The 10635-nt window shown below is 36.5% G+C and overlaps 3 protein-coding genes across 3 annotated transcripts; 1 reads left to right on the forward strand and 2 right to left on the reverse strand.

The window, feature by feature from the left end:
* Positions 1-771: 771 nt before the first annotated feature.
* Positions 772-5252, reverse strand: LOC106419537 (zinc finger protein ZPR1-like). The gene is made up of 17 exons (XM_013860344.3): positions 5077-5252; positions 4654-4804; positions 4520-4564; positions 4377-4417; positions 4155-4236; positions 3933-3977; positions 3693-3749; positions 3406-3465; positions 3180-3307; positions 2847-3099; positions 2667-2733; positions 2487-2557; positions 2314-2403; positions 1745-1853; positions 1394-1485; positions 1200-1305; positions 772-1033 (listed from the first exon to the last, which is right to left on the reverse strand). Exons 2-17 carry the CDS (start codon positions 4777-4779, stop codon positions 921-923), a joined length of 1485 nt encoding a protein of 494 aa, XP_013715798.2. The 5' UTR covers positions 4780-4804; positions 5077-5252; the 3' UTR covers positions 772-920.
* A 1862-nt stretch (positions 5253-7114) lies between these two features.
* On the forward strand, positions 7115-8683 carry LOC106419547 (histone deacetylase HDT2). The gene is made up of 5 exons (XM_013860355.2): positions 7115-7255; positions 7425-7495; positions 7574-8005; positions 8094-8335; positions 8440-8683. The coding sequence occupies exons 1-5, from the start codon at positions 7243-7245 to the stop codon at positions 8507-8509; spliced, it is 828 nt and encodes a 275-aa protein (XP_013715809.1). The 5' UTR covers positions 7115-7242; the 3' UTR covers positions 8510-8683.
* LOC106419618 (putative F-box/FBD/LRR-repeat protein At5g22670) lies at positions 8544-10560 on the reverse strand. Its single transcript, XM_022717506.2, has 3 exons — positions 9563-10560; positions 9332-9472; positions 8544-9254 (listed from the first exon to the last, which is right to left on the reverse strand). Exons 1-3 carry the CDS (start codon positions 10547-10549, stop codon positions 8922-8924), a joined length of 1461 nt encoding a protein of 486 aa, XP_022573227.1. The 5' UTR covers positions 10550-10560; the 3' UTR covers positions 8544-8921.
* Between the last annotated feature and the right edge of the window lie 75 nt (positions 10561-10635).

Genomic DNA, 10635 nt, shown 5'->3' on the forward strand with positions numbered 1-10635 from the left:
TTGTAAAAATTAACGTGATTGCGACATTTAGAAAACGGACTTATCAAATAATATTATAGATATTTATCATATTATAGTGCATGTTAACAAAACTGATTGAAATAAATAACCGTAAATAGAAAACTAAACAAAGAAATTCACAGTAGGGTATTGTCAACGCCTTAAACCTTTCCAGCTTCAAACTTTACCATTTGGAAAAGTTTTTTTTTTGGTGTAAATGTTAAGGATTTGGAAAAGTTATATTTAAAGAATGAATATCATGCATATCAGGTAAGAAATCTATGCAGTTCAATAAAAAGAGAGTAAGAAATCTATGAAACAAAGTAGTAGTATATCATTCATTTTCTAAAAATCGACAAAATGCTTAAAACAAAAACAGATGGAGAGCTGGAAATTGTAAAATGAAAGTTTTGTGTACAAGGAAATGTTATCTATGTGCAGTTGTTTATTGGTGTGTGTCCACCATATTCTTACTTTATATTTTTGTTCTTAGTCTTAGTTTCCATCTGTTGTTCAAAAAAAAGTTTTCATTTCATTTAAAAAAAAATTATACTTGGATAGCATAAAGCAAGATGAATAAATTTAAACATTCTTAAACAATTTTTACATTTATCTGATGTTATATGTTCTAAAAACAAATTATATCGTTTACGTTTTTTATTATGTTTACAAGTATCTTGTTGATTTCTTTCAATTTACATTTACTAATTTTCTATTGGATTTGATATTAACGTATAGTTAGATATTACCATAGATGTGTGGGAAAGAATGAACTCGGAACAACTTTTTTATAAAGAAAAGAAAACAAGAGCAGTTTGCTCTCTGAGAATTGTTATACCATACAACAAAAACATGCATATCCATCTCTATGATCCTCACCATTGGTCCCAAAATCAACTTATCCAGACAACTTTCTAGGTTTAAGGTAATTTAGTGGTCTCTGTGGATCCATAAGCAGCATCAGCTGAAGAAGTATCTATGTCGTTGAGACCCAGCTCCTCGTTTTGCTCCCATGACCTCTCGAACTCTTCATCTGTAATTCAGACATAACAAAGCATGTTATTCAAAACACATTTGAGTCCTGCCTTAATTCACATATTGAGTCTTATGCCAATTTCATAATGCTGTTTAGAAAATGTTCGAATATTTGTTTCAATCTTGAGCTAATCCAACTCAAGGGTGTAGTCAGGGAAACTTACATGTGAGCTGATGATCATCTTTGATATCATCTGTAACTGGTGAAATAAAGGAATTTGCTAATTCATCATCAAGAATCAAAGTCCATGGCTCTTCTAAGCTTAGGAGCTGCAAGGTAAGGAGAAAAACATCTTTCACTATACAAACCAAATACGGCAAAGGTAATAACTAACAGAAATTCAATAAAGATGCTTACCTTAGTTAGCCTGGAGCCAAATTCTCTCCACTTGTTCTTCTTACTCTCATCTAGACTATCACCAAAAGTGAATCCGTGAACCCTCGCTAGGCCTGTGAAAACGCATACCACACTTGGGTCAGTTGATAAGAGCAATAATCCATTTTTGGCAATAACGAATATCAAAATGCTTCCATTATTCAAACAATGGAACAGAACATAGAATATTTAATTCCAGTACTTGGCATACTGACATATGCTATGGATTAATTTAACTGTTCTAAAATACTTAGCCCACATAAAAATGATGGGAGCATGATTCATTTCAGACTTGACATGGATAAATGGTAATGTTGAAAGGTCAATACTCACTTTCTCTGATCTGTGTGACCAACCCTTCCACAGTTGTTACCATTCCACCAAGTGTACCACCAGCTAGCTCCAGATCAAGTTCTGGGATTATCACTCCTGCTGTGTCCGACTATTAACACGTTATAAACAAATTTACCATTAATAACATACTATACTACAAGGTATTGCTCCAAAATAATAAAACATAATAAATTCATTTCCTAGCCTAAGTAGTGGTTCACAAGGCTGTCTAATATAATATTTGACATCAACTGTGTTATATAGCTATACAAAAAGCTAAGAAAGATCAAACAAGCATGTTTTCAAATAAGATCTCGAAGGCTTGTGACTTATCTGACACCTCCACAACCTCTTCCACGATCTAAATTTTTTTTTTTGTGCCAGGAAAATGAGGATACTATACACTTGAAGGGTATATACTTTTAACTGTAACGAGGCATTCTTAACTACTCTAAGATATATAGAATGATATGGGAAGTCTCTCTTTATCCGCCACTCCTCCATCATTTTCCACAGAGATTACTAGTGCAAAACTACAGTACACAAACAACCTGAAGCGAAAAACTAACCTTGATAACATCTCGGCTTAGGTCAGTGATGTCCTTCACAGAGAGAGTAATTTTCTTTCCCTTCTCAGGAATAGCACCACCAGGCTTCAACTGCTCACGATCACCCCCAAAAAGTTAATAACCTTCAAGACCAGACAAAATCTCTAACAAGATCAAACCAAAGGGCGCCTAACCTCAGAATTGCGATAGCCACAATCCTCACATGTGGATGCCATGACTATAACCTCCTGAAAGTACGGGATTTCTATTTTCTGTCAAGTGATAAACAAACAACATCTACGAGTTTCACCGACAAAACAAACATATGGAAAACTTGTTGCAGAAAACCAAGGAATGGAACTTTGAAAGGATACTAGTCACGAACATCCGTGTCTCACACTGCTTCATACATGCTCCGCAGGTTGAAGGGAAAGTCATCACCTGTTAGAATCATTGCAACGTGATGTAAATAACACTATCACAAAAACTCATGTGATCATAAACTTAAAACATTCAACAGAACTAATTCAAAAAGTTACAAAATCAGAAGTTACCTCTTCAGGCGCAGAGTATCTAAACAAGTTATCTGAAATATCAGTGCTGTTACTCTGAGCAATAGCTCGATGACCAGCTGTTGCTCCGATTGTTCCATGAGGTATTGAAGCCGTTTCAGCAGAACGTGCGGTAAGGCTTCCTTCTGATTGTCCAGCCTGCGATGGGTCAGAAGAATATCCAAGTGTTGCTTGTTGCTCTAGTGTTCGCTTGTAGAACTTGATGGTTAAAGAGGGATCTGGTGAAGGAGCATGTCTGTCATGTTGCAACACTTGTCATAAGCAAATGAAATAAACATAACTTCTTCCATATTTAGGGTGTTTTCATATCCTTACGGGTTCTCAACGAAACTGTTTCCAGCAGGATCGTCCAAAACGAAGGTGAAGGGTGTCTCTGCTTTAGCACAAGCTCTCAGTTTGGACAAGAATTGGTCTATTGCTTCAGCAGTTTTAGGATCCACTTTCTGTGTCCAGCAAAAAATATAATATAGTTAAAGATTCTTGACTGTAAAACAATTAAACTGGACATCAGACATAAATAAACAGCTCCCAGTTAGAATACCTTGCGTTCTTCTTGAAGGGCACTGAGTTCATCGGCAGCTCGTGCTAATATTCCTTCCACCTGTAAAATAAACAACTTATTGACAATGAACTGGAAGATAGGAAAACAAAAATTCTCAAACAAAATTTTTAAGTGAAAAGAGTTCTCGTAGCGATCTTCCTAATATTTAGGTGACAAGTTGATGGTTACATCGCCACTATATGCACCACCAATTTGTTTTAAGTTGTTCTAAGAAATAAATACTCCACAAATTCATAACAAGATGGTTAAGATTTAAAAGAACTTACAGTAGACAAACTTCCACGTTGGGCCTCTGGTGGAATCTCAAAATCCAGTTCAGGAATCTGAACGCATATATATATTCGCAAACTACTGTCAGTGCCAGTTTTCATAATAAGAGAAGCAAACTAAATACACACAGTTTTTCAAAAAGATTAGAGGAAGCGATTTCTTGTCAAAGTTGCACAACCAGAGTATTTTGATTCCAAAAAGCAATGATATACCGAGAATTAGCAAAGACAAGTCACCTTAATAGTGGCTGATTCAGATTTCACAACTTGCCGGTCAAATATCTGCATTCCCACAAGGTAAATTTAACTTAAGGAGCCAGAGACAACAACCAAAACTAGATATTCACGTTTCTTATAATTAGCATGGATTGCTATATTCTAGCACACCGCAAATGCATCAATAAATAACAAAAAGGACGAAAATGGATGAAAAGAAGAGAAATTAATCAATGTATTAACCTTCACGTCGCCAGCTAGAACCTCTAGATGGTAACAGCAACCTTTGGGTTGAATCTCTCCCGCAAACTGAACTTCATTGTTCCTATACCATTGATAAGATATAAAGTTAAAGGCTTTATCTTCTCAACAATTGAGAAAACAGAAACTATTTAGTATTAGTTTTTTTTTTCCATATCGAATAGTTAAACGCATCTCAAAAAAAATCCTTAAAAAGTTGTGTACCTTTCTCCGCAATGGGGACATTCAAATGCAGATATCAAGACCTGTAAGCAGAAGTAGCTTAGCAGTAAGTATGGTCAGCAAACACACAAGGTAGAGAAAAGGTTTAAATTGTATACTATTAGCGCTGGAGAATGTAAAAATACCTTTCTGAAGTGAGGAATTAAGGTCAATAGAAACCTCGATGTTCCCTGTAAAAGAAACACGAAGCTATTTCACACACACACACACACACTATTGGAAAACAAGCTGAAAAGGCTAAAGAGAGAGAGAGGGATACATTTTCACCGCAGCGCATGCACATGCTCTCAACAACATAAAGGGGAGCACCGAAGGAGTGATCGGCTGAAACAGCTTCAACCAACGATCTAACATCAATGTCTTGGTCCTTTCCATCCTCCATCATCTCTGAACTGAACTGAACTCTCTAGCTAAACAATCACAAGAAATCCAAATTAGCCGCAAAGTCAGTGACTTTCAGAAGACGCAGTTTGTCTGGGAGCAAGATAAGCTAAAAGCATGAAACTTTGTGCCCATCAAGATCATGGGGAAGGTTCCAAAACAATCAAATACAATACGAATCTATAAAGGGTCCCCACAAAAATACATTTTTGAAGATGTAAAGCCAGGGAATGCAAAGCAGAGGAGATAAGACAGAAGAGAGCTATGAGCAGACAGAGACGCGGAACACAGAGCTTTTTACCTGAACCAGGGGCGGGTCGGGGGAAAGAACAGAGACGCCGCCGTGAGAGAAATTCAGAGAGACGGAAGAGTTTCGGATGGAACTTTGGAGGGAAGGAGGAGGAAACTGCTCCCAATTTAGGGTTCGTTGCTTTATCTTTTACGTCGCCGTTTCAGATGTTAACAATCATTTAAAACCACACTAGGTTTATTTTTGAAATAAATATATTTTATGTTTAATATGAATTTCTACGTAAGATAGTGTATGGGTAAAAAACAATGATCCAAAACAGAAGAACCGAAATCGAAACCAAAACCAAACTGGATTCATAAATAACCGAATAAAACATGTATATTAGAAATCACCGAATCTATGCTTAGCACCGGTTCACCTAGCCGGCCCCTCCCTCATGTGTATCGTCCTTCCCCAAACCCAAAGGTACTTTCGTGTGGTCTCCTACCACAATTCCCTCCGTCTGTGTCCATACGCTTTGTAGTGTTAATTTCAATTATGGAACTGGAGATGATGTTAGACCTATCCGGCTCACCGGGCGTTTCACTGAATTTGCTTTCTGATGTATATGAGATTCTCATAGTCTTTTCAGAGATCACTGATGGAGATAGAGCTGTTTGTTTACTGAACTATTTAGCTAGTTCTAGATGTTCTTTGGGCTGTTCAGCCCTCTCACAAACCCATTCGCTTGGGTGTATCAACGTCGTTTACGACTATGGCAAGCTTGTTGGAGCTTTCATTTCAGGGATACAAGTGAAGATCATCCAAGGATTTCTTCACATTGAGCTAGTCTCTCCCACCAACATTTCTATCTTATGTTTTAGTGTACTCTTTGTTGTTCATCTGACCGTTGAGATTAACTCCGGTTTTATGGTCTTACCGTCGAGCATAGCTCCGGTTGTAACCACTTAACTTTTAAATTTTAATATATTACGTTGACAAAAAAAAAAGAAAAACCGACAATGAATCAAAACCAAACCAAACACGGCAATTTTCGTTTCAAATGAATCATATATCTAAGGAATTCATTTTTGAAGATGAAGAAGATGTAAAAGGCCATAAAATATAAAACAGAGGAGATAAGACAATTTTAGAGATAGAAAAAAGCTTTGAGAAGAGACACGTAATAAAGAATTTCTTATCATTCCTTACAATTTACATCATTTATAAGGAATATTTGTTCCAGTGATTCATTTACATTTTTTAACATAGACTGCAATTATTACTTATAAAATTAGGAGAGGAATAGTTTTTCCTTTTTTTTTTTATTCTTTTTATTTATTTTTTTTTATTTTTTCTATTCTTTTAATGGTTACGAGGTAGAGTTTTAGAATTCGTTTCCTTTTTCTCTAACGACGTCGTTTTTGGTGTTTCCAATCATTTGAAACGACTTAAAGAAGTTATTCTCTTTTTGGTGTGCAATATACCGACTCGCTAGCCTAATATAAAAGTGGAGTCGATCCCAAGTTTTTAGTTGGAGTGGACTAAAAACCCGACTCAACCAAATTTGAACCGACCAAACCAAAGCATATGTTTAAATCATTTGGTTCAGAATTTTATCAATTCAAATGGTTCCGTTTTAAACCGAATCGAACCAAAAACCGAAGTGTTTTTTAACTAGATCACTGAAATATACCAATAATATTAAGATTTTGATATATTTAATCATTTAACCTAAACAACTAAATGAATAGAATAAACACAAGTAAAAACAAAATAAAAAATATGAATCTCATATGTTAACATCAAAACCGAAAAATTACCTATGATATTTATACAAGGTTTGAAAATAATGACATAAAGTATCGGATTACATCTTCTATATTTTTATTTTGATATTTGGTTTTACGTTTAAATATGGATTACATAAAGTAATGAAAATGCTTTTATTCTTTTTCTAATAAGGAAGATAATCTTTAATTTATGAGAATCTTTTACCAAAAATATGTAAATAATCGTATAAAATGTGAAAAATTAAACGTGATTTTTTAATTACGCAAAAATCCAATTAATATTCGAGCGTTACGCGCAACCAAAACGACGCCGCAGGAACTCAACACAAAAGCCCTAAACCTCGCTTTCTGTATTATAAATTGCCCCCAAAACCCTCCACCTCTCTTCATCCTCTTTCACTGCAATCTCTTCATTCAATCTCTCTTTCTCAAATCATCAACAATGGAATTCTGGGGTATGATTCTTCTTTCTATCTACCTTTGTCTTTTTAATTACAACATTTTTTGTTATCATTTGGTCATACCTTTAGCTTATTTAGTCTGTTAATTAGATGTTAACAACGAGTAGTGATTGATCTTTGTGGAACTGACTCATGTTGATTTTATTTATTGTAATGTGATTAGGAGTTGAAGTTCTGGCAGGGAAGTCAGTTAAAGTGAAGCCTGATTTTGAAACTCTCATCCACGTTTCCCAGGTTTGTTATTACATATTCAGTTTCATGATTAGTTATTCAGTTTCTTAATTGTTTTTTTTTTGTCTCTTATTGTAATAGGCATCACTTGATAAAGGGAAGAAGGGAGAAACTGCTTTGTTGTATGTGACTGTTGATAAGAAGAAGCTTGTGCTGGGAACACTCTCTCAAGGCAACATTCCTCAGACTAGCTTTGATCTCGTCTTTGAGAAAGAGTTTGAGCTTTCACACTCTTTGGAGAGTGGAAGTGTCCACTTTGTTGGATACAAATCTCCCAACATGATGGAAGAAGAGGAGGACTTCTCTGATTCAGAAGAGGATGAGGAAGAAGCTGCAGTTCCTGCAGTTCCTGCAGCTGTTGCTGCCAATGGTGGCTCGAATGTTGTTGTCAAGGCTGACTCAAGACCAAAGGTCACGCTTCTGGAAGCGAAGCCTGAGTCTGACGAGGAGGATGATGATGAGTCTGACGAGGAGGATGGTTCTGAAGAGGATGGATCAGACTCTGAGAAAGGAGTGAGTGGTTCTATCTGTCTATGACTTGTTTATGTTGAGGGGAACTTGTTTGTTGATAATTCTATGGGGTGATGTTTTTTTTTGGTAGATGGATGTTGACGAGGATGATTCAGAGGATGAGGAAGAAGATGATACTGAGGAGGAAGAGACCCCTAAGAAGAAGCCTGAGGTGTCCAACAAAAAGAGGCCGAATGAATCTGCTTCCAAAACACCTATCTCAGCGAAGAAAGCAAAACCAGCTACACCACACCCAGCTAAAAAGGGTGGAAAGAGTCCTAACCAGAGCCCCAAATCTGGAGGTCAATCATCCGGTGCTGGTTCTAACAAGAAGTGAGTCTTTTCTTTCATTCTTTGAGGTTAATGATGTGATAAGCCATTCTCTTTTTTTTGGTTGAACCGTGTGATGATGATAGTTTGATGAATGGTGTGCACAGGCAATTCAACTCGGGCAAGCAGTTTGGTTCTAACAACAAGGGCAAGGGAAAAGGAAATGGCAGAGCCTAAGTTTTGAAGTTGGGAGTTTTGGATGGAAGAAACCTGTTTTTGTTTTTATTTTTGTTTTGTCTTGAGATTTTTATCTTAATTGCAATTTTATAAGTTATAACTATTGTGTAATTTCAGTATGAAAAATGCTGGATTGAGAAAAAAGTTTTGAATCATGAATCTATTTTACTATCATTTTATTGATTAACCACTACTCTTAAGCATGCAATTAGTTTCCTTCTAATTTCATAATCTGAATTTAGTATTATTTTTGATCAAAGATCTAACCAAATCTCAACTTAAACAATACTATATTTTTTTCCAAACCAGAGTAAAATCTAATCCTGGTTCCCTTCTTCACATAACCAACAAACTGAAATATAAACAACTTCCAACAAAACCGAAACAAACCGAAAAATTGAAATCGCAAGTGTTACAAAAAGTTGTAGTATCTCATCATACTGTGACAAGTCTCTTTTAGCTCTTCAAGGTCAACAACAACTTCACAAGAAGGAGAGCATCTCCTTAATCTCAAGAGTTCCATCAAGATGTTTGACTCTTCGTTCATTCTCCCACGACTCAAACACATCTTCAACTTCTTGAGCACCGCCGAGTTCTCCAGGAAGTAATTCACAAGTTCGATTTCAGGCACAGCTCCTCTGATCGGTGTTCTTATCTCAACGCACTCCAGGGACGATCTTAAACATTCAGGAATTGAAGATGACGAGAGAACAAGTACTTCGTTCACCTTAAACTCCTCAAGTTCCTGTATATAAACATTCAAGAATTGTGTCATGATGATGTGAATAAAACTATATAATATAAAAGGTAAAGTTTCATCACCAAGACAAGGGACTTGAGATTTGGACAGCTCTCAAGAATGTTTGGCAACTTTCCCAAGTCAGAGTTATAAAAGACCGCATGGAACCGGATCAAGTAAGGAAACTGAGGAAGCGGTTCGTGTTTCAAGTAGAGAGAGATGACCTGCAACACACACAAAGATAACATAACTTGTCATTCAAGTAAACATTCAAAATGCTTAGTAAGTCCATTCACACACACACACACACACACCTGTAAAGTTGTTCCACTTAGAGTCATGTCCCTTACGGTAGATAGCATGGTGATGAATGTTCCCACTACACTTCTCTTTGAGGAGTCAATCACCTCCGTGTCAAAGTCCATATCAAAACTGACATTAACATTTACCTTGGCAGATAAACCTAGCTTGTTTATCACGAAACTTGTCGACTGATAATCTTCAAGACTCAAATAGGTAAGTCTAGGAGCATCAATCACAACAGCTTTTCCAGTGTCTTCATCACTATACTTAAACGAGTTACCGTCTAGATCAACTACGAGACTCTTCAATGACTTAGAATGAACTCGTAAGACCTCAAGGTTGTAGTCTGTTTCTCCGTGTCTAACAACCGTTAAATCTTCAAGAACCGGACAAGATGAGATAAGCTTCTCAAGAAAGGCATCGTTAGCGTAAACGTTGTCTACTAAATGCATGATCTTGAGACGAGGTAGAGAAATATTCTCAGTATCAGCCAATGACACGTTACAGAGTTTCAAGGATACTAGAGTCACACAGGTGTAGATGCTTAGTGGCATCATGTCCACAATACGAGGATGTAAGAATAGTATATCTAGATGTTGAACTTTAACTGCATTGTTGATCCACTGAGTGATCAAGTAAGATGGATCAAGATAACGACGACTCACGAACTCAAGGTTCCGTAACTCACTAGAGATATCTTGAATAGGTCTCCCAAAACGCAAATCAAGTTTGAGCTTGTGTAAGCATGATGAGCCCTTAGAGAAATCTAGAAACCTAGAGATGAAGCTTGCAAAGGCATAGAAGTTAGGAAAATCATGAGTGTGCAAATCCAAGACAGGAGTCGAAATCCAGATAGTTCTCCATCTGGTGGACAAAACACTAGTGACTACAGCCGTCTTTGTAGGAACATCAGAGAGTATCTGACACAGCAAGTGATCGGGTAATAAGCTTATCCTGTCTTCTCTAGTTCTGCGACATGTTACTCTTCTCTCGCTCATTGTTTTGAGCCACTCAGACACAAGATCTGCATCAAAGTACGAAACTGAAACCTTAAAACAAAGGCTATTTGAATCTTCAGTTAATA

The sequence above is a fragment of the Brassica napus genome, chromosome A3, assembly GCF_020379485.1.
Source record: "Brassica napus cultivar Da-Ae chromosome A3, Da-Ae, whole genome shotgun sequence".
In the NCBI taxonomy this organism is placed as follows: Eukaryota; Viridiplantae; Streptophyta; class Magnoliopsida; order Brassicales; family Brassicaceae; genus Brassica; species Brassica napus.

What these genes read in the sequence shown, in the direction of transcription:
- LOC106419618 (XM_022717506.2), bottom strand. Translation starts at nt 10,549, where the DNA reads ATGAGCGAGAGAAGAGTAACATGTCGCAGAACTAGAGAAGACAGGATA. An exon ending in TAAGTGGAACAACTTTACAG is followed by an intron (nt 9,473 to 9,562) that starts GTGTGTGTGTGT and finishes TGTGTGTTGCAG; the next exon opens with GTCATCTCTCTCTACTTGAA. An exon ending in ATCTCAAGTCCCTTGTCTTG is followed by an intron (nt 9,255 to 9,331) that starts GTGATGAAACTT and finishes GTTTATATACAG; the next exon opens with GAACTTGAGGAGTTTAAGGT.
- LOC106419537 (XM_013860344.3), bottom strand. Translation starts at nt 4,779, where the DNA reads ATGATGGAGGATGGAAAGGACCAAGACATTGATGTTAGATCGTTGGTT. An exon ending in TAATTCCTCACTTCAGAAAG is followed by an intron (nt 4,418 to 4,519) that starts GTATTTTTACAT and finishes TTCTGCTTACAG; the next exon opens with GTCTTGATATCTGCATTTGA. An exon ending in TAAGCCGAGATGTTATCAAG is followed by an intron (nt 1,854 to 2,313) that starts GTTAGTTTTTCG and finishes ACGTGTTAATAG; the next exon opens with TCGGACACAGCAGGAGTGAT.
- LOC106419547 (XM_013860355.2), top strand. An exon ending in GATCAGACTCTGAGAAAGGA is followed by an intron (nt 8,006 to 8,093) that starts GTGAGTGGTTCT and finishes TTTTTTTGGTAG; the next exon opens with ATGGATGTTGACGAGGATGA. An exon ending in GGTGCTGGTTCTAACAAGAA is followed by an intron (nt 8,336 to 8,439) that starts GTGAGTCTTTTC and finishes TGGTGTGCACAG; the next exon opens with GCAATTCAACTCGGGCAAGC.